The sequence below is a fragment of the Crocodylus porosus genome, unplaced genomic scaffold (assembly GCF_001723895.1).
Source record: "Crocodylus porosus isolate Cpor-Errol unplaced genomic scaffold, CroPor_comp1, whole genome shotgun sequence".
NCBI lineage: Eukaryota > Metazoa > Chordata > Crocodylia > Crocodylidae > Crocodylus > Crocodylus porosus.
Genome location: NW_017728914.1, coordinates 31,884,835 through 31,907,597, shown reverse-complemented (window position 1 = coordinate 31,907,597; position 22,763 = coordinate 31,884,835). Strand labels below are relative to the sequence as shown.

The 22,763-nt window shown below is 49.1% G+C and overlaps 1 protein-coding gene across 1 annotated transcript in view; it reads left to right on the top strand.

Annotated features, from left to right (window-relative positions):
- The first annotated feature begins 3,928 nt into the window (after nucleotides 1-3,928).
- RASGEF1C (RasGEF domain family member 1C) overlaps nucleotides 3,929-22,763 on the top strand; it is a 35,663-nt gene continuing 16,828 nt past the window's right edge. The window contains exons 1-5 of the mRNA XM_019535173.1: nucleotides 3,929-4,252; nucleotides 5,741-5,863; nucleotides 8,700-8,837; nucleotides 16,368-16,580; nucleotides 19,234-19,308. Coding sequence (XP_019390718.1) covers nucleotides 3,944-4,252; nucleotides 5,741-5,863; nucleotides 8,700-8,837; nucleotides 16,368-16,580; nucleotides 19,234-19,308 — 858 coding nt within the window. The 5' untranslated portion in view covers nucleotides 3,929-3,943. The remainder of the gene's footprint in view (nucleotides 4,253-5,740; nucleotides 5,864-8,699; nucleotides 8,838-16,367; nucleotides 16,581-19,233; nucleotides 19,309-22,763) is intronic.

The following is a 22,763-nucleotide window of genomic DNA, read 5'->3' as shown; positions in this document are numbered from 1 at the left end:
GGCCGACTATATCATAGCTCCCATTTAAAAATCTTAAATAAGCACAGCAGGACGCAGCAGAGTCTGTTGCTGCTTGCATGTCTGGAGGTCACTGGTTTACTGAGCTGTAAACTAGGTAATGGCACAAAAAGAGCTTTCTTGATTAGCACCAGTTGTATCGGCCAGATTTGTCCGCTGCCCTGTGCCCTTGTCTGCTCAGTTTTTCCTCCTACAAAGTGGATACAACGCACCGCGGTTGGGAGCAAGTGTCATTTGACGCTCCCTCTGCATTGGTGTAGAGGCACAAAGCCTGAGATCTGGCCTGTTTGTTCCAGGATATGCCCTGTTCAGGAGCCTGCTGGTCCGACTGTCCCCGATGCAAGGGCTGCCGAAGATGCTATTGTATTTCCCCTCTCCCCTAGGGTGCTTTCAGAAACCCCCACCAAAAGAAAAGGATCTTCGCCTGGACTTTCTTAAGGAGCATGTCAATGGTTTGAACGCTGGAATATGCTGGATCTCTCGTGCCTTTTCTTTCTGGGGGAGTGCTTCCACTTGCCCAGACCACCTGCCAATAACCCCCTCGATGCCCACCAGCAACAAGGGGGCTGGAGAGGTAGATGTATTTAACTGCCATCACTCCTTCTAGAGCACTTAGCAATGGCCTTTTTCAGTTTTGGGCCTTTATGTGCCGAGTAGCCCGGGCTGGTCGGGCACTAAGGAGGTTTGTGGCCTAGCACGGTTGTGTAAAGATACAGCCAGGTTGATTGTGGTAACATTTGCAAGGTTTGAAGTTAAAAAGGAAGCCTTCACCTTCTCACCTGACATCAGCGTATCACAGTAGCGTATGCAGGGGATGGGACAAGATTGCAATGCATGGAGAAAAAGGCGCGGGCTCCCATTATTAACGTCCATCACCGCAGACAAATAAGACAAATATCCCTTGGTTTTTTGTGTTCGGTGCACTTAGTGTTTTCATTTTCTGTATTATGGTGATTGATCGCATAAGTCCATGCACAGCTTCTTCCAGAAACAGAGCTGCATTAAAGGGGATCCGTCTTTGCACATAGTTCAAAAGGACAGCAAGAACAGTTTGACTTTCGGTTGCAGCTTCGTAAAGAGCCGGCGTGCAGCACGCTGCCTTCCTGCTTAACATATTACTGTCCTTGTTGGAATGAACTTCAGTCCAGGGCTCGATGGTGCAAAAGCTTTACTTTTCACTCAAGTTTCTTAGTCTGGTCCAGTCGTCCTTCACTATATGCAAGACTCTCTGCCGGCATGACGGTGCTCACCGGGATTTGAACTCGAGACCTTCCATACTGCAGCACGAGCCTCTTTCCCAGCAGCGTCTTAAGTTGGGAGTTGTACGAGGCTATTATCTGCCTGTGAAGCGACTCCCGTGGAGGCCGTGAGCGTCTGCCAGTGGATTTTTGGAGTCTGATTCAGCAGAGCATGGTGGGAGGTGGAATTTTTTATTTCTTACCGAAAGCAGCACCGATGACAGCTGCGCATGCCCTGCTTATTTAGCTTGAAAAACCCCAGTGATTTTTGGAAGTAGCATACATTGCATTGTTCCCCAAATTTCCCTCATAATGAGATGCAGAGGTTCAGGCAGCAGCCTCTTCAGACGTATTACTGTTGGATAATAAAAATGGTGCTGACAATGAGGAATTACATGGCACAAATTATATCCCTGAAATCTGTATTTTGCATTGATGCAAGAAAATGTCCTATAAATTTACAGCTTTTTAACTCTATTCCTGGCTCAGGCAACACGATAGTCAGGAGATTTATTTTGCGATCTATATGAACATGTAATCTTTCTTGGGATTATTGCCATAGAAACAAGAGGTAACAGAGAGAGTGTTAGAAATAACAAATGGGATTTGGCAGTCTTTTCTCCATTTAATGCCTGGGGTCTGAACAGGGTACAAAAAGCAGCAATTATTTGCTATTGGAGCCTTATTAACAAGCACATCTGCACACTCTTTAAAATTAGAGGCTGCAGCTCCCATTCGTACAAGAGTGACATGTATGCAATTACCTTAACAGAGATTTTGTTCTTAAAAATAAAATAAAAGGGCCCCTGCAGTCTATTTTGGTTTTCTGTCAAAGCTGGATTTTTGTTTTTAAGCCGTGGGCTGCCAATATTAACAGTGTCGGCAGACCTCTTTGGATGGGGGGAGAGTCCTCCGTATCCAGGCTGCATGCATCCTGAGCAGCGTACCCGTCTTTGAAGGGTGAAGTAATGAGACCTTTGATGATAAAGCCGAGTCTCCCGTGGCGCTTGGGTTCAGCTCATAGCCGCTTTCATGTGTTCATGCAGGCGTCTTGATCTGTGGCCTGGAGGAGCTCTCCGAATTGGCAAGACTTAAGCAATAGTGTAAGCTGGGAGGAATGTGAGGGTTGTGACAGGGTGAGGGACACGCGCTAAACGCCAGCTTTGTAGTCACAAAAGTGTCCTGTTGTACGGGCAGCAAAAGCAGAGCTCGCTAGCGCGTCGCCCTGGAGGTCATGAAATGGGAGCGCAGGCAATGGATGTGCAGGGCCGGGTTGCAGGCAGCATGTAAGGTGTGGGGCAGCAAAACCCTGTGCAGGGGAGGGCGGACGGACAGCAGGAGGGAGACAGGCCAGAAGCCTCTCTTCCCCCGTGAACAGATGAGCGAGCATGTCTCTGCGTGAGCACGCAGCCCTGGCAGGGCTCGCTCTGCTTTGCAGCCTTGCGTGCTTCCACGTGGGAGGTCTGGGGCCGGAGGCTGCAGGACGCGGCTCGTTCGTCAGTCGGCGAGAGATTACGCTTTCAGCAAGAGCTGGAGCCTTGGCTGACCTGAGGCTTGGAAAATGCCTCTCTCTTGAACTCCTAGTGCTCGTCCCAGCTTAAACCTCCCAGATGCGAGTGGGCCAGTGTCTTGTCTGATGTACCTGTTGCCCCCCTCCCCCTGCTGGGAGCAGAGCAGTGTCTGCAGGTGATTTCGGGGCCAGCTGGATGCGTGTTGCAGCCCAAAGTCGAACCATCCTCTATATCCGCAAGTCAGACCGAAATGATTGGGCTGACGGGGTAAACGCTAAAAGCAGCCCGTAAATCCCAGCACGAGCGGCTGCTGCAACAGAGACAGCAGGAGTGCAGCTAATGCCTGGGCTTTCACGGCCTGGGGTCTGAAATCGTGCACTTGGGTTCCCACGTAGACATCTAACTACGTAGCTTGGTAGTCAATGTTCGGAGCACCCAGTGGCTCATACCACGGTCAGCGGGTGCTGAGCACCTGCTAAAATGAGAAGATTTATTGAAGCGTGCTTGTATAGTGCTAGGAGACCAGTTTCAGGCTCCGGGGATTAACAGGCTCTGCCAAAAAAAATTACTGATGTTCTTGGCTTTTTCGCGCTTTTCTATTATTCCTTCTGTCTCCTTTGTCCTTCCTCTGGTTCTCTTGCTGCCTTCTCCTTTCCAAGTCCCACGCACGGCCACCCTCCCAGCACCCATTCCCGTCTTTCCTCCTCCTCGACTCTCACTATTCCCATATTCTTCCTTCTCCTTCTCCTTCTCCTCTCTCCGCAATCCCTCGCGCCCCCTCCCTCATCTCCTGGGAGGCACGGGATCTTCAGCCTGGGTCCCGAGCCACAGCTGAAACCCACCCTCTGTCTCCCGGCCTGTGCTTCAGTTATAGCTCCATGGGTATGGTGGTGCCTGCTTCAAGGGGCTCGTGGATTCAGGTCTGTGGCTTCCACATTGTCCTGAGAAGCTGCTACGCGTCAAGGCCAAGCGTGTCCTCTGTGCAGCAATCTCCCGGGCCAGGAGCAGGATGGAGGTGGGAGAATGCTGCTTCTGTTACTCTCTCTGGCAGGGGTGCCATGGGCAGCTGCTTTCCTCCTCCAGAAACAAGTCTCCTGTTTTCTTGCAGCAGGTTTCCCAGAGCAGGGGTGGTCAAGAGGCAGCACTGCGTGTCAGTGAGGGCATTGCATAGCCAAGATGGCTCGCTTGTCCTACAAACGGGAAGTCCTGCTTGTGGTCTGTCTTAACCACCAGGTTGTTTCTGTGCCCCAGGGGTTCGGGGCCTCTGAGCTGTCTCCTGAAAGGTACCTCTTTCTCTTGCAGGAAGGCATGCCCCAGACGCTGAGCTCAACCAGCATGTTTGCTCCCTGCGCCTTCAGTCCCCATCTACACTCGTCGAAAGAAGATGACCAAGGTGGACTGATCTTCCAGGATGGAAACCTCACCTCAGCCTCTCTAGACGCTTTAATCCAGCATCTCATACCTACTGCTGATTACTACCCAGAAGTAAGCAGGGTTTCAGCTTAGCTTTGATGAATTGGGGCACTTTATGCCAAAATGCAAATGTGCCCATTTAAGAAGTAAGAGGGATCATTTGAAAACTGATATAGTTCAAGTTTGGTAAATCGATGCCTTGCTTTAAATGTCGTCGCGCTGCTCTGGTAATTGTTCCCATGCAAGAGCCTCCAGTTCGGGATCCACTGCCTGGTTAAATAAGACAACAGGAAATAAAATGCTGGTGATGAGGAGTTTGCAGTTTAGCAGGCAGGGGGACACTTAAAAATAGCAGTACATCCCAGAGAGGCTTAGTTGTTGGCTGAAGCAAAATAGCTTTGAATCTGAACTAGCAGTAAACGAGCTGAACTTCAGAGGCTGCTATGATCACCCAGACCGCTCTGTGCGCGTGCAGCTTTCCCTGAGTGAACATCGAGCCACGGCTTATGGCAGCTTATAATGTGCCTAGGATATCCCAGCCACACTTGTAGAGCTTCTGCACATGAGCACAAACCCTGATATTTGTTTCACCGGTGTAAATGCAGAATAACTCTACTGACAGAATGAGAATCAAATCCAAGAGGTCAAATTCTCCTCTTACACTCACGCAGCCCTTTTGACTTTGGTGGATTTGCCATGTCTCAGTGGAATTGAGGGCAGAGTTTGATGGGAAGACTTTTAAGTGTTAATGTGTCCCAGTGCAATGGCCTGTATTATGAAGTAGCAAAGAGGGTGACTGAATTTGGGGCAGTTTAAGGGCCCAGGAAAGGTATCAATGCAGAATGCTCAGTGAGTCTTAAATTAGCAAGAGCTCATTTTCTGATCAGCTGAAAATAAATGATAAAAAAAAAAGGAGAAAAGCAATAAAAAATAGGTAATGGCCAAATTAGACTGTCAGATTTGTTAGTAGGCAGTGTGTGGGATGTGAAAGATTTTACTTGCTCTTCGGGGGCAGGAGTGAGTCTGTGGGAAGGAGTCTGAAGGTTAGGACACAAAATGACTTTGCATGCTATTTAAAGATTCACCCTGGAGATTCATGCATATATTTCAAACTCCCTGGAAAAATACCTTTTGAATAAACATTTATTCTGTGGACCTGACATTTCAAAGCTGCAGTGACTTTTAGGTCTGTGTATGACTTTCCTAGGGCCTGTGAGTAGAACTGCTCACAAGGAAAGATGTGTGTTCACGTGTTTATAATTTAATAAGTGCAACATCATCTTCTGCTTGTGAACCTCCAGGTAGACATGCAGGGGCCCCTTGGGCAGCCAGAAATCAATCAATCCGGCGTCAGTGTTTACAGATGTGCTGTACCCACGTGTGTGTAAGCTCAAGGCGAGTGAGTGCCTAAATGCCTGTGTCCCTTTTATAAATGGGGGAGCAGAAGCAGCTGTATCTTGTAAGAAGGGCAGGTCTAGAGATAACATTCAAGGCATTTCCTGGCAAATGTTGCATGCTCTCCAGCCCTCTGAGAATAGGTTTGCCTCTTTGGCTCCGCAGAAGGCCTACATCTTCACATTCCTGCTGAGCTCAAGACTCTTCATTGAACCTCACGAACTTCTGTCCCGGGTTTGCCACAAGTGCATCGAGCAGCAGCGCCTTGATGACCCCGTGCTGGATAAGGTGAGTTGTATTGCACTGGGAAGGCTCAAAGCCCTTGCAAGGGGCTGCAAGGGCAGGGCTGATGGAGAGCGTTGCTGGGGTTGTCCTGAACACATCTGTGTTCACCTCTTCTCTGTCTGTACAAAACCGTTCCCAGAAAGGTTCTGGTCGTCCCTGGGAACCTGGCATAATTGCATCCTACTAATGTCATTGCTATCCAAGGGCAGAGCTCCAGGTGCTAGTCACTCCAAATCCTCTTCTAACTTCCCTTTCCCCCATCTCAGTCTTCCCAGGTGATTTCCCTTCTCACTTATTTAAGGCTCTGATCAAGCCTCCCAGCTGCAAGAAGGGAGGATTTAAACCTCACGCTGCTGATTGCAGTTGTCAGCCCACCTCGCTCCTTCCCATTTGTACTTAATGTGTCTGCCCTTTTGCTGTCTTGCTTCTGGTACGGTATGTAACAATTCCCTTCGGCCTTACCTGTCACTGTGAACTCCACATAATAGCATGCAACTACCTATTAACCTCCCCTTGTCCGTACTGACGGATCGTTCCTGTGTAGCAGTGCCGGGAAGCGTTGCTTCCTCTGCCATACAAGGAATTGTGTTCCCCGCCTTGGCCCTGGGTCCCCTGCACAGCCCTGGTTGGGCAGCATCCCCAGGCCTAGCCCTTGCCCCACTCCCTCCCTCACCACGGGTGCCTCAATCTGTCCCCCCCAACCCCATTGACCTACCTGCAGGCAGCTGGGGGAGCTGCTCTCCACTGCTGCTGTGGCTGTATTCCTGGCCAAGTGCATGTGTGCACACACGTATAAACGTGGTCCCCCCGTGTCCGACTCCCTGCAGGCCCTTGTAACTGCCAGCCTGCAAGGGGGACCCTGCCAAGTCCCACATTTTTCTGCGGTGAACGGAAAACCCGGATCCTGCACAATACTGAGAAACCAGGACAAATGCTGTCCTGGCCGCATGCAGCCTGGGACTGGATGTTCACATTTCAGGACTGCCTCTCCCCAAGGCGGGCCAGGGCCCTTGGGCCCCCATGTACTCTGCACCTATGCGTGATGCCCTAGTTCTGTCCCAGCTGGTGTATCCTCTCGTGATTGCTAAGCATGGTGACGTGGAGAAGATCGTGCATCGGTCTTGTCATATTCTTGTTACTGAAGTATCTGACTTATAAAACTGTTGTCAGTAGCAAGGCCTGTTCCTTCCACGCTCAGGGCTGAATAGACCTGAAGCCAGCTAAGTCTCAGGTTATGTGCCAGATGCTGAACCCCATATATTATGTGCTAGATGCCTTTTTAATGAACATTTATTCTACAGACCTGACATTTCAAAGCTGCAGTGACTTTTAGGTCTGTGTATGACTTTCCTAGGGCTTGGCAGTGTAACTGCTCACAAGGAAAGATGTGTGTTCATGTGTTTATAATTTAATAAGTGCAACATCATCTTCTGCTTGTGAACCTCCAGGTAGACATGCCGGGGCCCCTTGGGCAGCCATAAATAAATCCGGTGTCACTGGATTCAGGAAGAGCACAAAACAACTGCAGAAGGGTGTTTGTACCCAAAAGCTTGCAAAAGAGGAATTTTCCAACTATTTTGTTGGTCTAATAAAAGAGATCAGAATTACCCAAAGAACCTTGTCTGCCATGGTTGGGCTAAGCTTTTAAACACTGGAAAGCCCTCCTCGTGCGCATCCTTTCTACCCAGACTCAGCAGCATTCGATGCCTTGAATCGTGTCCCGTGACGGCACGCAATTCCCTCCTCCAGTGCATAAACTGAAATTCGCGCGGCTGGATAAAAAGACCCTCCCCGCTTGCAGTCCCAGCAGAGCCTTTTCCTTAGGAGCCACCTGCGATGTCCGAGCATGTGCTTGGGGCAGGCTGGCACTAGCTATTTTTAGAGCTGTGGTACTTTGAAACCTGTTGTTGGTGGAAAGCTGAACTATGCATTTTAACCGACTTTGTTGAAAAGCAGGGAGCTGTGGAGCAGAACGGTATCATTTTTCTTGATTACAGGGTGCTCGTTAGCTACGGGTTGGAGGATACACCAGGAAGCTGCTTGTTTTCATATGCATTTTCTGTAAATAAAAATGCCATTGTTTGCTGGTGTTTTGGAGTGATTTGCCCTGCCTTCCTCCCCCCGCTTGTCGTTCCTCCCTTGGACAATGGAAAATGAGCACTTTGGAAGAAGCATGAACTGGGCATGCATTGAGTTACGTACTGCTGCACAGAGAAGGGTCTGCCCCACATTCTCCTCGCCATCCCACAACATCTCCAGACTTATTCAACACTTGCATAAGGAGAAGAAGGCAGTATAATCAGTAGTCAGCGTTGGGGGAGGGACGTTACTAACATGGCTCACTTCTATGTCTGTTCTTCCCCGCAGGATTGCAGACAGTGTCCACTAAGTGGTAGATCCTGCCTGCCAGAAAGCAAAGCAGCAAGAGAGTCCTCTCCTTGCTGCCCAAGAAAGATTTAGTTTGCAACCAGTAACCAATGGAAGTGTGCACAGGACTTGAACAGGAGGAAGATTGTCTGTTTTGGATTGGACAAGGCCAAATCTTTTAAACAAGGGCAGCAAAGTCGCCCCAACAAAATGTGTCCCTCTACTCAGAAACAGGCAATTGAGTGTGCAAAATGCATGCATCTGAATGTACAACAGCACACAGGCACTCTGAGTTTGCTTGCAGAAACATGCCATTTGTGCCCAGGTGATTTGTTTGCAGGTGTGCCGATTCTGCGGACATGACCTTAAATGCCTTCTTTAGAAATTTGGCCCCAACTGCCAGCCAGGCATTTTTCATGACTTTGCCGAATGGATTTTCAGCCCATCTTTAGCTGTCTTGTTTCTGTTTCAGGCCCGGATCAGAAAATTTGGACCCAAAATCCTGCAGCTGTTGACAGAGTGGACAGAAACATTCCCCTATGATTTCCAGGAAGAGCAGATGATTGGCCACTTGAAAGACATGATTCACAGGATTGCTCCCTGTGACGAGGTGAGGCTGCTGGTGTTTCGAGGTGCTGAAGAATGCTATGCTCAACCAGTTTTCCTTTTTCCCTATTATGTTTTATACAATGGGTCCCCGTCCTATTGCTGAACCCTTTCATGAGTGAACCCAGGTTTCATGAATGAAAGCCATCATAGTTCCACCGAAAGCGGTGTTCATCTTGGTGCTGATATGGCTGTAGTATTTGGGTAACTTGGATCATTACTAAGTCTTACTCCCCTCTTTCCCCCACCTCCCCATGCCTGTCTGCAGAAGGGAAATGTTCTCTTTTGCAGATGAGGAGGTGAGGCACAGAGCGGGTGCCATGATTTTCCCATGGTTTAGGCCAAAGCCTGGGGAATGAAACCCCCGACCCCCACTGAGGCTCCGAGTCCAGTGTGCTAAACCCCCGTACCCAAGCAGTGATGGATGCAACCTGCCAGTGGGGTAACTGTAGCCTATGTAGGGCAGGACAAGTAGCCAGATTCCTCTCAGTTTTAGAGAGAAGTCCTGGCTTGATTGAAGATACAGAAGTAATGCTGCTTATCCTGGAAAAGATGCCCTCCAAGGGCATTTGCAGTGCTCTCTGTCTCCTGACATGAAGCCTCACTTTCCCAGTTCATCCCCGCCTCTCCTCATCCTTGTTTCCTTGCATTCTCTTCCACCTGCATCCCTCATTTTCTATCCTTGCTGCTTTCCTTCTGGTCCCTCCCAGCTGCCCCCGAAAACTGCCCTTTCACTCCCCCTCCGGTCACTAGCAAGCCCTATAGGGGCCGGACTCACTCCAGTGTGAAACAGTCTTCACAGATCTCATCTCTGAGTGTTGTGGAGGCAGGATCCAGAAGCTGAACAGACCCCGAACATCGCATTCAAAGCCTGGCTTGACTAATACCCCTGGGATTCACGTTAAAGACCTCGAGAGCAATGGGCCAGAACATTAGCTCATTTTGTATCCCGTTAACTTTTGGCCATAAACACTAAGGCTGGGGATGAAGGCGCCAGGGACTGACAGTGTTTTAGGCATCCTGTGTCATAGGGTGGCTTTGGGGAGAGTTTAAACACTGAAAAATTAGCTGTGGGTTTCTCCGAGGGGCTCTGCTGGATGTGACAAAATTAGGATGGCATCTGCTGTCATTTTTCCCGGGCCGGATTCATCCCTGAGTTACACCAGCAGAGGCTGGGATGAACCAGGGCACAAAACGTGCGTTTTAAGCCCCTCTTGTGGTAGAGGCAGGTAGGCAAGAAGCAACATGACCACTGGACCTCCTGGCCCAGGAGAGACCTAGTGCCCAGGAAAGGACCCTGAGTATTAACGTGCTCTGGCGCTGGTGCCGCCTCCACACTGACTCACTACGTTCCCCAGTGAATTAAGGAATAGTCCTGCGATGACAGCTGTCAAAATGCCACGTGCACATTCAGTCTTGCACAGCTACAGGCCCCACGCTTCCTCTCTGCCCTGTCGTGGGCCCATTGTGTTCCCTCCGCATCTATCAAATGCCACCAGGAGAAGTCATGTGTGAAGAATGTAGGGGCAGGCTCTTTCTTGGCCCCTGTGAAGTCCCTTGCAGGCACTGCTGTTCACCAAACACTGCTCCTCTTGAGCTTCATCGCTTCCATATCACTCGCGCGACGTCACCAGCGCTGCCGTGCTAATTGCAAAACTGTAGGTATTCAGTGCGATGCCCTGACTGTGGCTGGCTGTTGAAATGAAGGGGAGTCATGCTCTGAGGTCCACTTCTCTGTGGCTGTAAGTGTTAATCGCGTGACCAAACCTCTGCATCGCACTGAATATTCATCAAATATGTCAAGTGAAGAGGTCCTCACAGAGTCGGATGCTGGCTGCGAACAGAGGCAGCATTGATTTTGGGATTGCATCTGCAAATAGAAGTTGTTTTCTTACGTGGTGTTTCCAACGAGCTGCAACTGCATGCACTCCTGGGACAAAACTTACAACAGAAAAAGTAATGTCCTTTACAAATGGTGCATCATAGACCCTGGAATATGTACAAGAGTGACAGGCGATACAACAGCAGTGTCTCAGCAGAAAGCTGTGTCTCGTAGCTTATTTATACTCCATGATCGCACTGGTTGCCTCTTGGCCTTAAAATATGTTTACTCTTTGTGCACCCAAGTAGGAAAGCAGGAGTGGATGGGATGTTAGCGGGACGTATATTCAGATTCAGCCTTTGGGAACACGGAGGTATTAAAAATAGCACGAAGCCCATGAAGATAATAAAGAGAAGGGCAGATAGTGCACTGCAAGTCTCTAATTACTTGTGGGTTAGCCACGGGTCATGAAAGAATCCTGTTTCCATTGACGACGTCAAGGCTCAGCCTGGGTTTGAGGCCACAGATGTGTGTAATCCAGTAGGAAAAAAAATAATTGGCACGATTGAAGCAGAAAGGAAGTGAGCCGGGACCCACCCATCCACATGAAAAACGAGAGAAATGGAAGCAGCTGCGATCGGGCTGGGCTGGCACAGCTGCTGGCGTGGTGATCATGGGCAACAGGCTGGCATTGCGGCGCCGGGGTTTGGCTGGCCAGGCAGGGCGGCCAACATAAAATAATGCAGGGAGAAAGGGCAGGAGGGCTCTGTGGGATTGCTGGGTGGGGCTGTGCTGCAGCAGAACAAGACAAGAGGGCCACGCTGACTTTGCTGCCCTGCAGTGGCTGTGGACTGGTCCTCTGGGTCGGGAATGCTGTGGGTAGGGGGACAGGGATTTTCCCCTCGGTTCTGGCCTCCAGATAGGCACAGTACATCTTCCACAGCAGTTCTTCTCCCCCTGGGGTAGAAGTCAGTGCTAGAGTCACAAATCACTACCTGACAGCCGGGAGGGGAGTCTCTGGCCCTGGCACCCCCATTCATCCCAGCAGCCTCCTGCCTCCAACCCCACAGGCTTTGGGAAACCAGATGAGGCTGAGCAGTATAGGGGTGATCAATAAGTTCATCAGGGTGCTCACCAGGATCTGGGGGAACGTCTGCTCACCAGAGCGCCCCAAGGGATGACAAGGTTGAACGGTCACAAACTCCTCCGTGACGTTTCAGGCTGGACATAAGGCTGTCTGAGCCCCCAAGGTTTGCAATAGACTGCCACCAGAGGTGGTTCAAGCACCTACATTGAACGCCTTCAAGACACATTTGGATGCTTATCTTGCTGGGATCCTACGACCCCAGCTGAGTTCCTGCCCCGGGGCGGAGGGCTGGACTCGATGATCCTCCGGGGTCCCTTCCAGCCCTGATGTCTATGAATCTATGTGGTGAAGCCACTGCTGCACTGGGTTGGCCATTACTGTTGTCAGTGGTTGTATGTATTGCGGTCACATCTGGATGACCACATCACAAAGAGGGTCCCTGCCACAAAAGCTCAGTTTGATCCTAAGATTGTAAGTTGGTAGAAAACAAGGCAACAGGTGGATGCAACCACATGGCGAACATCAGAAGCAGCGTGCGGTTGACCTCCAGAGTAGTCCTGCATATCCCAGTAGTTGTGGCTTGACAAGGGATGGATGACGAGAAGAAAATAATTGGTGTTGGCAAGTGTCCTTTAACGGCAGTCCGGGTGCTGTGCTTTACCAAGCGCTTGTCAGAAGTGGCCACCAGGCCTCTGGCACTTCTGACCTCAGAAAGAAATAACCAAATGGCCTCCCCGCTTGCAGGTCCGGTTTGTATGGAGTAGGAGCTGCACGACCCTTGTCCTTTCCAGTGGAAAAGATGCGTCTAAAATCCAGGCTGCTCTCGTGTGGGGAAGAGCATTGTGTGGGGATTGCGATGTTGTACTGTGCAGCTCCCCTGAGAGTTGTGCCTCTCTGACCAAGGGAAGGAAGAGAGCTCTTAGTTCAGGGGGTGAAGAGCTTCCTCTGCCTTCCTGCTGGCTGAGCCAGAAGGGTCCTTGGCACCTCTGGGATTACCTGAAGCCAGATAATCTGTGCTTGCAGCAGAAGGAACAGGAGACCGCAAGCACAGGGGAGTTACCAACGCAAATAAGAAACCTAATTCAAGATAGCTACTTTATTTTAAGCCGCTGCACTGGAGAAGAGCTCAAATGCTCGAGATCAGTCTTCTGCATACAAAGCAACTGCTTATTTGCCAGGTGCTGCTGGGATGTCTGATACATACAGCAAGCGCTCAGGATTCAACCTCCGAGCACCTGCAGCTCCCATTGCCTTTGCTGGGTCCCCTGAGGGAACTCAGTGCATCTTTGGATCAGGCTCAAAGAGTTGTTCTTCAAATATTAATATGAGCTGTAATTGCAATAGCTTATGCCAGAGCAGAAGCAATAATTAATTTAGGAGGAACTCATCTCCTGCACATGCAAATTTCCTTTGTGAGGAACAGCAGTTGGGCTGCATGAGTTGCTTGGGGAAAGGTTGCCACTGTTGTGAATCTCGGAGGCTACTGCTGGGGAAGAGGCATTTGGTCCAGGCTGCCTAGGGCAATATTAATTTCCCCAGCGGTATATTCTTCTGCCCTTGGCCAGCAGTTTGCAAAGGCTCTGAGCTGTGCTTAGCAAGGTATGCATTATTGCTGAGAAGCATTTCTTGCCAACTGCTGTGATTTGCACTTAGGGAAGTTTTTCAGGCAAAACTTTGAACTTTTGAGCAACCTGCTGGGGTCTGCCATCTTCTGAAGAGCTTTCCTGGGTGAAACTTAACTCTTTTGCGTAACCACTAAGCAAGAGTGCTCTTCTTCTGCCTGTTAGTGATGTAGAAGGGGGCAGCGTGCGAGCTGGTGTGGAGCTTTCAGTACATCAGAGCATCATTTTGCAATGAGATAATTGCTAGCAGATGGGCCTAGAAGAACAGTGCATCTAATTGAAGGTGCTATTTTCATTTGCTGGCCACAGTTTAAACAAGGCAGGGAATACCTCTGTAATGGGAAAAGTCAATAAAACTGCTTTAAAATACATGGAAATGCTTCTTGGAGGATGTGCTCAGCAAAATGAGTCTTTTCAAAGCGCTTCTTGGAGAATTTCACTTTATAAATAATTCTGCTTCTGTATGTTTGGTGTTTCTCTTAGTACTCTTCAGTATGTAGTAGGTTTATGTGCATCTTTGTTTCCCCTGGCCTGCGTTAGATGCATGTGAAACGTTCACCAGGAAGTCAAGTGAAGCTGGATATTTAGACCAAAGTTTGCCAAAAGGGTTGATAATGCTCTTGAATCATTCAGGAAATCTTGGACTGATTTTTGGTCTTGCATCCGAACAATGAAGAATGTTGTTACTCCACAGATAAGACTCACTGAAACGTTACATGGAAATGTGGGGTTTGGATTTTAAAACTGTTTGTAAAAACGGTCTACTTTGGGTAGAAAATGGAGATTTCTTTCTTTGCTCAAGAAAAAAGAAACTTCCTCAATCCCCAACATATTTTAGCGAACACCCCCCCCCCAAAAAAACCTGAAATATTTTGGAATTTTGACAGTATTTTTTGGTATAATAATTTTTATTGGGGGGGAAAAAATCAATGTTTTTCCCACGATAAAAAATCAGTGTGACAGGATTTGTTCATAGGGATGCTCAGCCACAGCTGAAACATGAAAACCAGCATGGATGCAAACCAAAGATACTGCTGACTGGTTTAGAACTAGCCCAAAAGCTAGGAAACGCTGTTCGAAGAATGACCCACGTGAATCGAGTCTGGTGATTTCTCTTGTGTCCGAGTCAATGAGGCGTAGATGAAAGCTGAACCATGTATCTGCTTTCATAGCAATCGCTGTAATGACAGAGAGCAAATCCTGTTCCTCTCCCCCTCGGTGCAGCCCTGCTGAAGTGACATACAGAGGAGGTGGAGTTTGGCCCAGCACCTCATTTCTTCTGGTAGGAAAGCCAAAGCTGCAGAAGGAATAATGGAAGCAGCACATGTGGCATTGAAGCGACCGTGATGAAACCAGGGTGGATGTCAGCATCTTTTTTAAATCTGTGAATTCATGGGAGAAACCCAGGTTTGGGACACAGCTGGGCATGCCACATATTGAGGGAAGCTTGGGGTCCCACTCCTCATGATCTGGGCATGTAGCACGGGAGTGTCACCAACACAAACCACTGATCAGTCCTCTTCCAAGAGACAGTTGCTGCAGTGTGTGTCCCTACCGTCTGCCAGAGGCTTTCCTAACATTTCAGGTAATGTTGCTGTGAAGCTGAAAAGAAGCTGCCATGCGCTACATAAGCTCCCAAGTCATTCGTGTGCAGTGATTCCCGTAGCCGGCCATCTGCAGAATTGAACCTAGGGCCCATGTCTACAAACACGAGCTTCTAAAATACCAGAGCTCAGGAGGCAGCAACAGACTCGCACTTCTATATCCAGTGTAGCCGGTGGGAGGAGACAGAGTCATTGCTTGGTTGGCTTGAGTTGCATACTGATTTGTAATCATTCCTATTAATGATACCACAGGGCTAAATCGCATCCATTTGAATGAGAGTTTTCCTCTTTGCTAGCAGTAAGACTACCTGTGCTGAGAAGAATAGTTGCTAGTGCACCCTGCTGCAACCAGCATTCCCAAATAACTGTGGCTTATCTACTCCCTGCCTTGCTTGGCTAAAACAGACAGTGCCATGGGCAGCAAACCCCGCACACACAGCTCAGCAAGGTGAGCGTGTGTGCAGCACTGATCTGCCCGCTTAGAGGATGCAAGACTTCAAGCCACCCCATGCACGTGACCTGCTGAAGGTTTCTTAGCCACCGCTGTGGATTTGGCCCAAGCATTAATTCACAGGGCCCTAAAATGTTGCCCTGCATTGTGGGTAGGTTTTATTAAATAGAAATCTCTGCTTACTGAGGCCTTTTCCCCGTCTCCCAGTTGTCAGTTTTATGACATTAGCATCTGCCTATCGTGAAAGGTGACAAGAGCACTTCAGCCTGTTCCTTGGGACTTGTTGCTCCCGTTACCAAGTGGAATCCAATTCCAAAGTCAGCCACAGCTGCTCGGTGATGATGGTGCCTCCTGCGCGTGCCACAATGACTGGGATACTCGATAGGCTCCACTTCACAGAAACCAGCATCTTGTACAGTAAATGGTCCCAGCCCCACAGTGCTCTTACCCCTGGCAGGGCCCGCTGCTTGAAAGCCCCGGCATGCTACAGCAGGGTGCAAGGCAGACAGATGGAGGGAAGTGCAAGTACTAGGGGCCAAGCTCATTATTGCAAACATCACTAATATGTACAGCCACTCAATCAAAATTAAAGAGTTGGGACCAGAACCAGCTCCAAGGCACATTAGTATAAATGTCGAGCAACTTGCTGGAGGAGCTGTATCTCTCCTTCCTAATCTCTTCGGTCTGGCCCTGGCAGAGCTCGGTTAGTGCTGGTCCGCGGGTTGGGCTGGCGCAGCGTGGAGCCGGTTTCTGTGGTGCGGAGCCAAGGGTGGACCTGTAATTATGTCAGCCAGTCATTCCAAAATGAACGTGTCAAGAATAAGGTGGTAGGTAACCTGTCGGTGGCTTGGGGATGTTTTGGACTAGAAAAGCGCAGTCAAACGCTCCGTTGTGGAGTCCTGGAGGGTTGCGTAGGTTCATCTTCTGCTCAGCTCTGTTTTTCTCCAGGCCTATTGGAAAAAGATGAATCAGCTTTTGCAAACCCTGGATCAGAAGCTTGCAACCCTTAGCCCTGGGCAGGACAGCATAGTCAAGATCAGCGCGGCTGTCTCTGACAAGCTGGTTGCTTTTAAAAGTAAACCCCCCTCAATTCAGAGAGAAATCCTGAGTGTCTGCAGCGACCCCTACACGCTGGCTCAACAGCTGACACATGTGGAATTGGTAAGTAGAGCTGCCGTCCAGCTTCTGCATTCAGAGGTAATATTTGACCGGCCTGGCACCTGCCGCAGTTGAACACCACTAAAATGCACACGCTATTTGGGAGACTCTGAGCTTTGCAGGAGGAGGCATGGTTCAGCGGATCAAAGCAAATGACAGAATCAGGGTAGGTGCCACGATGTTGTGGTCTGACAGGGCAGGTCCTTTAGCATCTTTGCCTGCCCTGGCTGGTTCATCTGTGAAGTGAGGGTGTTTCCTTGCTTGATGCGGGGGTCACAAGGTTTAGTTCATTCACACCTGGAGAAAGCTGAGAGCCCCTCAAACAGGAGGTGATGGGGAACGGCTGACTTCTGCTCTTGGTTGTGTTTTTGATACTGAAAATTTCTCAGTTCTCATCCAAGGCTGATGCAGGAGGCGTTTCCGTGCCTTGATCCTTTTCTGTCTGTGGTTTCACAGGCCTGAAATGTGAGCTCTGGCCGCGCTCGCACACAAATCTTGGTTGTTTTCCCCCCTCTTGATGTAGTCAGCTCCCAAGCCAGTGTTTAACTCTCGCTCTCTCTTGTGGCTGTAGCGGGGGGGTCTTCCCCAGCATGGGGCGATCAGCCTTTTCTCCTAGCCAGCGACCCCTATGCACGTGGACACCACATGTCCTTGACTGCAAAGATGTGGTGACCTGCGTACACCACTACTCTACCCTGCTCCGTCTGTTTTCACGCTGGAAGCCCGTGGTGGAGGTACGCTCACTTAGCCTCTCTGAGCACGTGACTAGGACTTCGAGCTTTCGACAGCTTGAAGTGAACAGCATTACAGACTAGAGAAGCGTTTTGTGGCAGGGGCTTGTTTGTTTTTTCCCACCCCATGGGAGAGCGTCACCCTAAGAGAAGTAAGGCCCCTTCTAACTGGATTGCAGTCTGCAAATTGCAATGCATTGGAGCAACCTGGGGCCTTCACTCCACTTCACCACCAGCATTGTTCCACTGCACCAGAAGGGGTTAGATACCAGTTTCCTATTGAAAAGCCATTAGGATTCAGGGCCCAACTTAATACCCGCTTGAAAATGCCACCCATAACACACAGTAGTACCCAGCTGCTGTGTACTGCTGCTTATCAACAGATCTCCATGTGCTTGATCCTGCATCCTCAGGATTATCCCCATTTTATAGATGTGAAAACTAAGGCACGGACCTGCAATGTGACTTGCCCATGGTCACTACGAAGGCTGAGCTGAGAACGGAAGGTGGCTCCCCAGGTTTCCAGTTTGGGGCACTATCTGGTAGGCCACAGCGGCATAATCGTATTTCCCCCTCTAGCAACCAGAAGTCATTGCTCTTGTTTACAGAAACACATAACTAATGTTCTCTCCTGCTTCTGTCTTTTGAACCAAATTGTGCCCTGGGGGTACGTGAGGAAGTCAGTGGGAGTTACACGAGTGTCTGAGTTCAAAACATGGCCCCTCGGGCTCTGTTCAGTAAGTAATAGATTCGCTTGCCTTGGTAGTATCCAGCATAACTTAATTGTGATGCTGATGCAAACTGTTGTAAACTATCGTGCCTCACTTCTAGTGAGGCATCATGGTCTAGTGCACTTGAGATCCTTTGATAGACATCAAATCCCAGGGAGGCAGTTTTGGGTGCAGTGGGAAGCAGCTCCCTCCAGTGTACAAGGGGAAGCTCTGTTAGCTGTGTAAGGCATGAGGACGAGTCATGTACCATGAAAATTCATTTGAGAAACACTGTGCAGGTCAGCCAAATGCATACCGCTCATATCAAGCAGACCTTTCCTTAAAGGTTACAGCTCACAGCCTCTGGTGTCCTGTCAGGGCAGCTGATTGTTCAGGGAATGGAGCTGAGATCCTGCGGGGGTAGGATCACAAACACTAGTTTCTTTTTAACATGCAACTCCTCTTGGGATTTGCTTGTGATGTGGAAAAATATGGTAGCTGTCCCGCTAGCCAGTGGCGATCAACACGTTGCAGGTGTGCTCAGGGACCAGCAATTGGCATCCTAGTCCCTTAGACAGTGGGGAGCTGAGCCCATTACTTTGTGATATCTAAGCACTTGCACCTTCAACACCAGACTTCCCCTGTGCACAGACAGCGAGCAGCCCTGGAGCCCAGCTGACCACTACTCCTTTTCAACCCAGGCAGGGCTGGGACAGTGATACTGTTGGGCCCTCGCGTGTCACTGCTCATTGGTAGATCCACAAACCCTGTTATCCCTGTTCACAACACAGGGCATGGAGATAGTGGGCACACCTACACAAGACGCTACGTCTCACGTGATGCGCTACTGCACAGTAGCAGCAAGCTAAAGCAAGTACTAAATATCTGCACGCTACCAACTGCACGGTCAGGGGCACATGTGAACGTACCCACCGAGAGAGAGTGTGGCTAGGCCAGGGTTATAAAGTAGATCGGTGAAAGCCAAGAAAAGCCTCCAGGTCTCCTGACCCCCAGCCTGGTGCCTTCTCGACTGGAGCAGGATGCCTTCTCTTTGAGAGGATTTCTGTTGGAGTGAAAAGCTACCTGCATAGCATTTCATTAATCCCTGGTTAAGCTGACAACAAAAAACTTGACTAGCAACTCTAAAATCTGACAAAGCTGATAATAAGGAGTCTAGGTGCGCATTTTCATTCTCACTCTCTTTCCCCTCCAAAGGAAAGGCTGAGTCGCATTGGGCCTGAAGAATTTGTGCAGGCATTTGTGCATAAAGATCCTCTGGATGGGACCAAGGTAGGATGTGGCAAATGTTTCCTGCAATTGCTTTCTTCTAGATGGATGTTTGCAGTGAGATGAGGCACAAAGCTAACAGTGAGTGTTGTACAAGAGCCATTGCAAAGGTGCTGGGTGCACTAACATTTTCATGCAGTGAAGATAAGCTGATGGTTGAGCTTTCTCACTGGCAGGGCATTGCCTTGGATTTCTGTCTTGCTGAAAATGTTCACACCTGAGACTGGCCACCCATTGAACCCACTAAAGGCTTTGTGTAGACTACCTTTGTGCCACCCCAAGAGGACAAATCCAGTTCTCTTAGGTGACTAGGCCTGATCCTATTTCACTGTCTTGAGTCCTGGAATAGCTAGTGCCTACTTCTATAGGTCGCCATCATTTTAGCTTTCAGCTTGAGCCATGAAAAGCTGTGTGGAGGAGGAGGAAGACCCACCTCGCGTTACCCCTAGTAATGTTTCCTCTTATCAGGGCAGTTGGTTTATGGATGTGCAGAACCATCTGTTTGCAATGTTGAAGGCATGAAGGTTTTGTATGTAATGTTGCCTAACGTGTGCCCAGACCCAGAATGGGCCTGTTACAAATCAGTGTGTAAATCATCTGTAGCTTCCCATTACATAACACCTTTAATTTCTAAGGCTCCTAAATGGGATCAGGACCTTAGAACTAGGCCCAAAGCCCATCCAGCCAATGGGAGTCTTCCTGCTGGCTCCCGTCAGCTTGGGTGCAAAGCCTCAACGGGTGCAAAGCCTCAACAGGAGTGATGTCGCAACACATTCTGAATTCTTTTTATATATTCCCCCCAAACAGAGATGAGAGCAAATCCTGCCCTGAGGATGTGTCCTTCCTACTGAATTCATAAGCATTACCGTCTTTGACACTGGAAAGAGCAAGAGAAAATCTGTTGGCCAGAGCCTGTGCATTGTAATAGTTTCTGATGCAGAAACAATATAGACAAATAAAAGTGGGGGAGCGTGGCCCCCTTTCGCTTTCACTGCAAAATTCCCCTGGCTTTCATCTGGTTTTATTGGGACAAAGCCATGGCTTCAAAGCCCATGAGCACTAATAGCATCCTTTGTAAAAGAGCTTTGATGTTGAAGGGTTGTTGGAGCTCTCTGAGAGCTCCATGTGCTGCAAGTAAAAGAGCCCTGCAAAAATATGTATATATACTGAGGAAGGTGCTGCCTTGGGCTTACAAGGAGCTTAGAGACTGTTTTAATGGGAAAGGCTTTTGCTTGTTGGGAAAATAACTTCTGTTATCTAAATGAGGTTGGATAACAAAGGCAAACCTGGAGCTAGTCATACTTTATTCCAGACCCTTGGGGCAAGGTGGGGAGCAAGGGGAGGGTCTTTCCTGTTCTTGCTAACTTTTCTAATTTTCCAGCCTTTCTGGGAGTTGTGCCGCTGGAGTGGGGGGTGGCGGGGTGGAATTTAGGCCTGATATTAATCTTCTGAGGGGCAGTTTCTGTTCATAATTCATGACAGCACATTGCCTTTCTGTCAAGTCCCTCAACCTCCATGGATTACAGTGGGAGTCCAGGTGCTCGGCATTTCCTGGTTCAGGCCCTAAACATTAGGGGTAGCTAAAGACCAACTCTTTTTTACTTTGTAGGGCTGCTGCTTGTTTTAGCATTTTCTGCCTCCCCCAGCAGGGCTGTTTGTTTTGCCGAGCCCAACTGAGAAGTTGAGCTGAACCAGCCCCTTACCCAGTGGAAGTACCAGCATAGACTAAGAAGGATGGGAAGAAAGTCCCATGCCTAGTGCAGGGCTGAATTTGGCCTCCCATCTTTTCAGATATGGTTCTCAGAATCTCAAAATCAGTTGCTGTTATGGACTAAATCCTTCAGTCATTCTGCAGGCACTGCTCCTGTTGACTCCATGGATGACTTGAAGCACAGTTTGTCCATAGGTAGAGTGTAGGAGAGTGGGATTTGCAAAGCTAGAGGAGCTAGGTGCAAGCTTCATTTGAGGGTGTCAATGTGTGGACAGCATCTGAACACCGAACTTTCTTTAGGCACCACTGAAAATCCCAGCGCAAGTCTAAGGTCAGCAGGTTCCTCCCTAGGGGCTGGCCATTCTGCTCTCTGCTTTAGGGGATTGCCAAAGAGTTGGGAGACTGTGACCAAAATACAAACTAAGATATCAGCAACCTACCTTTTTCCTGCATTAGAGCCACCAAATTGAAACAGAAAGCCTGTGGAAGAACAGCAAGATACAAAGAGTAGTTAAGGATGAGAAGCAAATCCAAAGCAACATCAGGTACAGAGGGCAGGAGCGATTCCAGAATAAAGACTAGAGAGAGTGTGAGAGTAATGGCAGAGGTGGGAAACCCAAGGATGTTGACTCCAGAGGTCACAGTAAATCAGAGATGTTTCAACCTAAGACAGGAGCATAGCGGCCATTGTGATACATGCTCTTTAAACACTTCTTTAAACACTGATACAGTGCGTTTTGTGCTGGAGTCCATTGCTCCTGGGCGCTGCATTTGAACATGTGCTTGGGACCGCAAGTTGAGCCAGGTCAGAGCAGCTCCAGTTGGCAGGGGGCCCTGGGGGTCAGCCTGCCAGCCCAGGACTACTCCGACTCTGCTCACTGTGATGCAGAGGGGCCGGCTGGGGCATGAGGGGGCTCCAGTGTGGGGCTAACCAGCAGGTACACCCTGCCCTGAAGCACCCCTGTGCCCCAGCCAGCCAAGTTAGCGTGTACACGTGCGTTGCTGCTCACTAAAAAAACTCCACAGCAGGATAGTAGTTGTATGTACAAGTACTAACCTGCGGCAGAGTTTATTAATTTATTGTGGCCTAATAGGGCAGCATGTGTAAACACTAAGATGTTAACTGCACAGCTAATTAGGCAGCTCCACATTAAACATCTTGTGTAGATGCACCCGGAACAGCTCTAAGATACACCAGCTCCGGTAGTCTGTGGGGTCCAGCAGAGAACCATATTGCCCATCTGTCCTTTTCCCTCCTGCATAGCTGCTTGCTAAAGGTGAAGCCTAGGAAGAGCCCCATACCGCATACAGCCGTCTGCTCCTGATCCCACACCAATGGTGCAGTTTACACCAGTATAGGTATTGACCCAGCCATGCACCAAGGTAACAGCATTGAGTTACAAACGCTGAGGGGGTACACCTGTCCCCAAACCGTAAATATGTTCTCATTGACTTCTTATAATTAATTAACAACAACACTTTGATTAGCAGCCATGTTCAGCAAAATGTTGTTTTAAAATTAAAATATGCGATTTGTTGCGAAGCTGCCTGATGTGATTTGTTCCTAGCCCAGAGGTGGGTATGCTCAGAGGGTTCTCGACAAAGGGCCCAATTTTTCAGAGACTTGTTACGGTGACCACAGAAGTAAAAGCAATGTGTGTAAGCAGTTTTTACAGGCTTCTGCCACTGACTGACTGGGGATTTCTCTTTTAAAAGATGGCTTTTCATTTTTTTTTCTTCTGTTGAT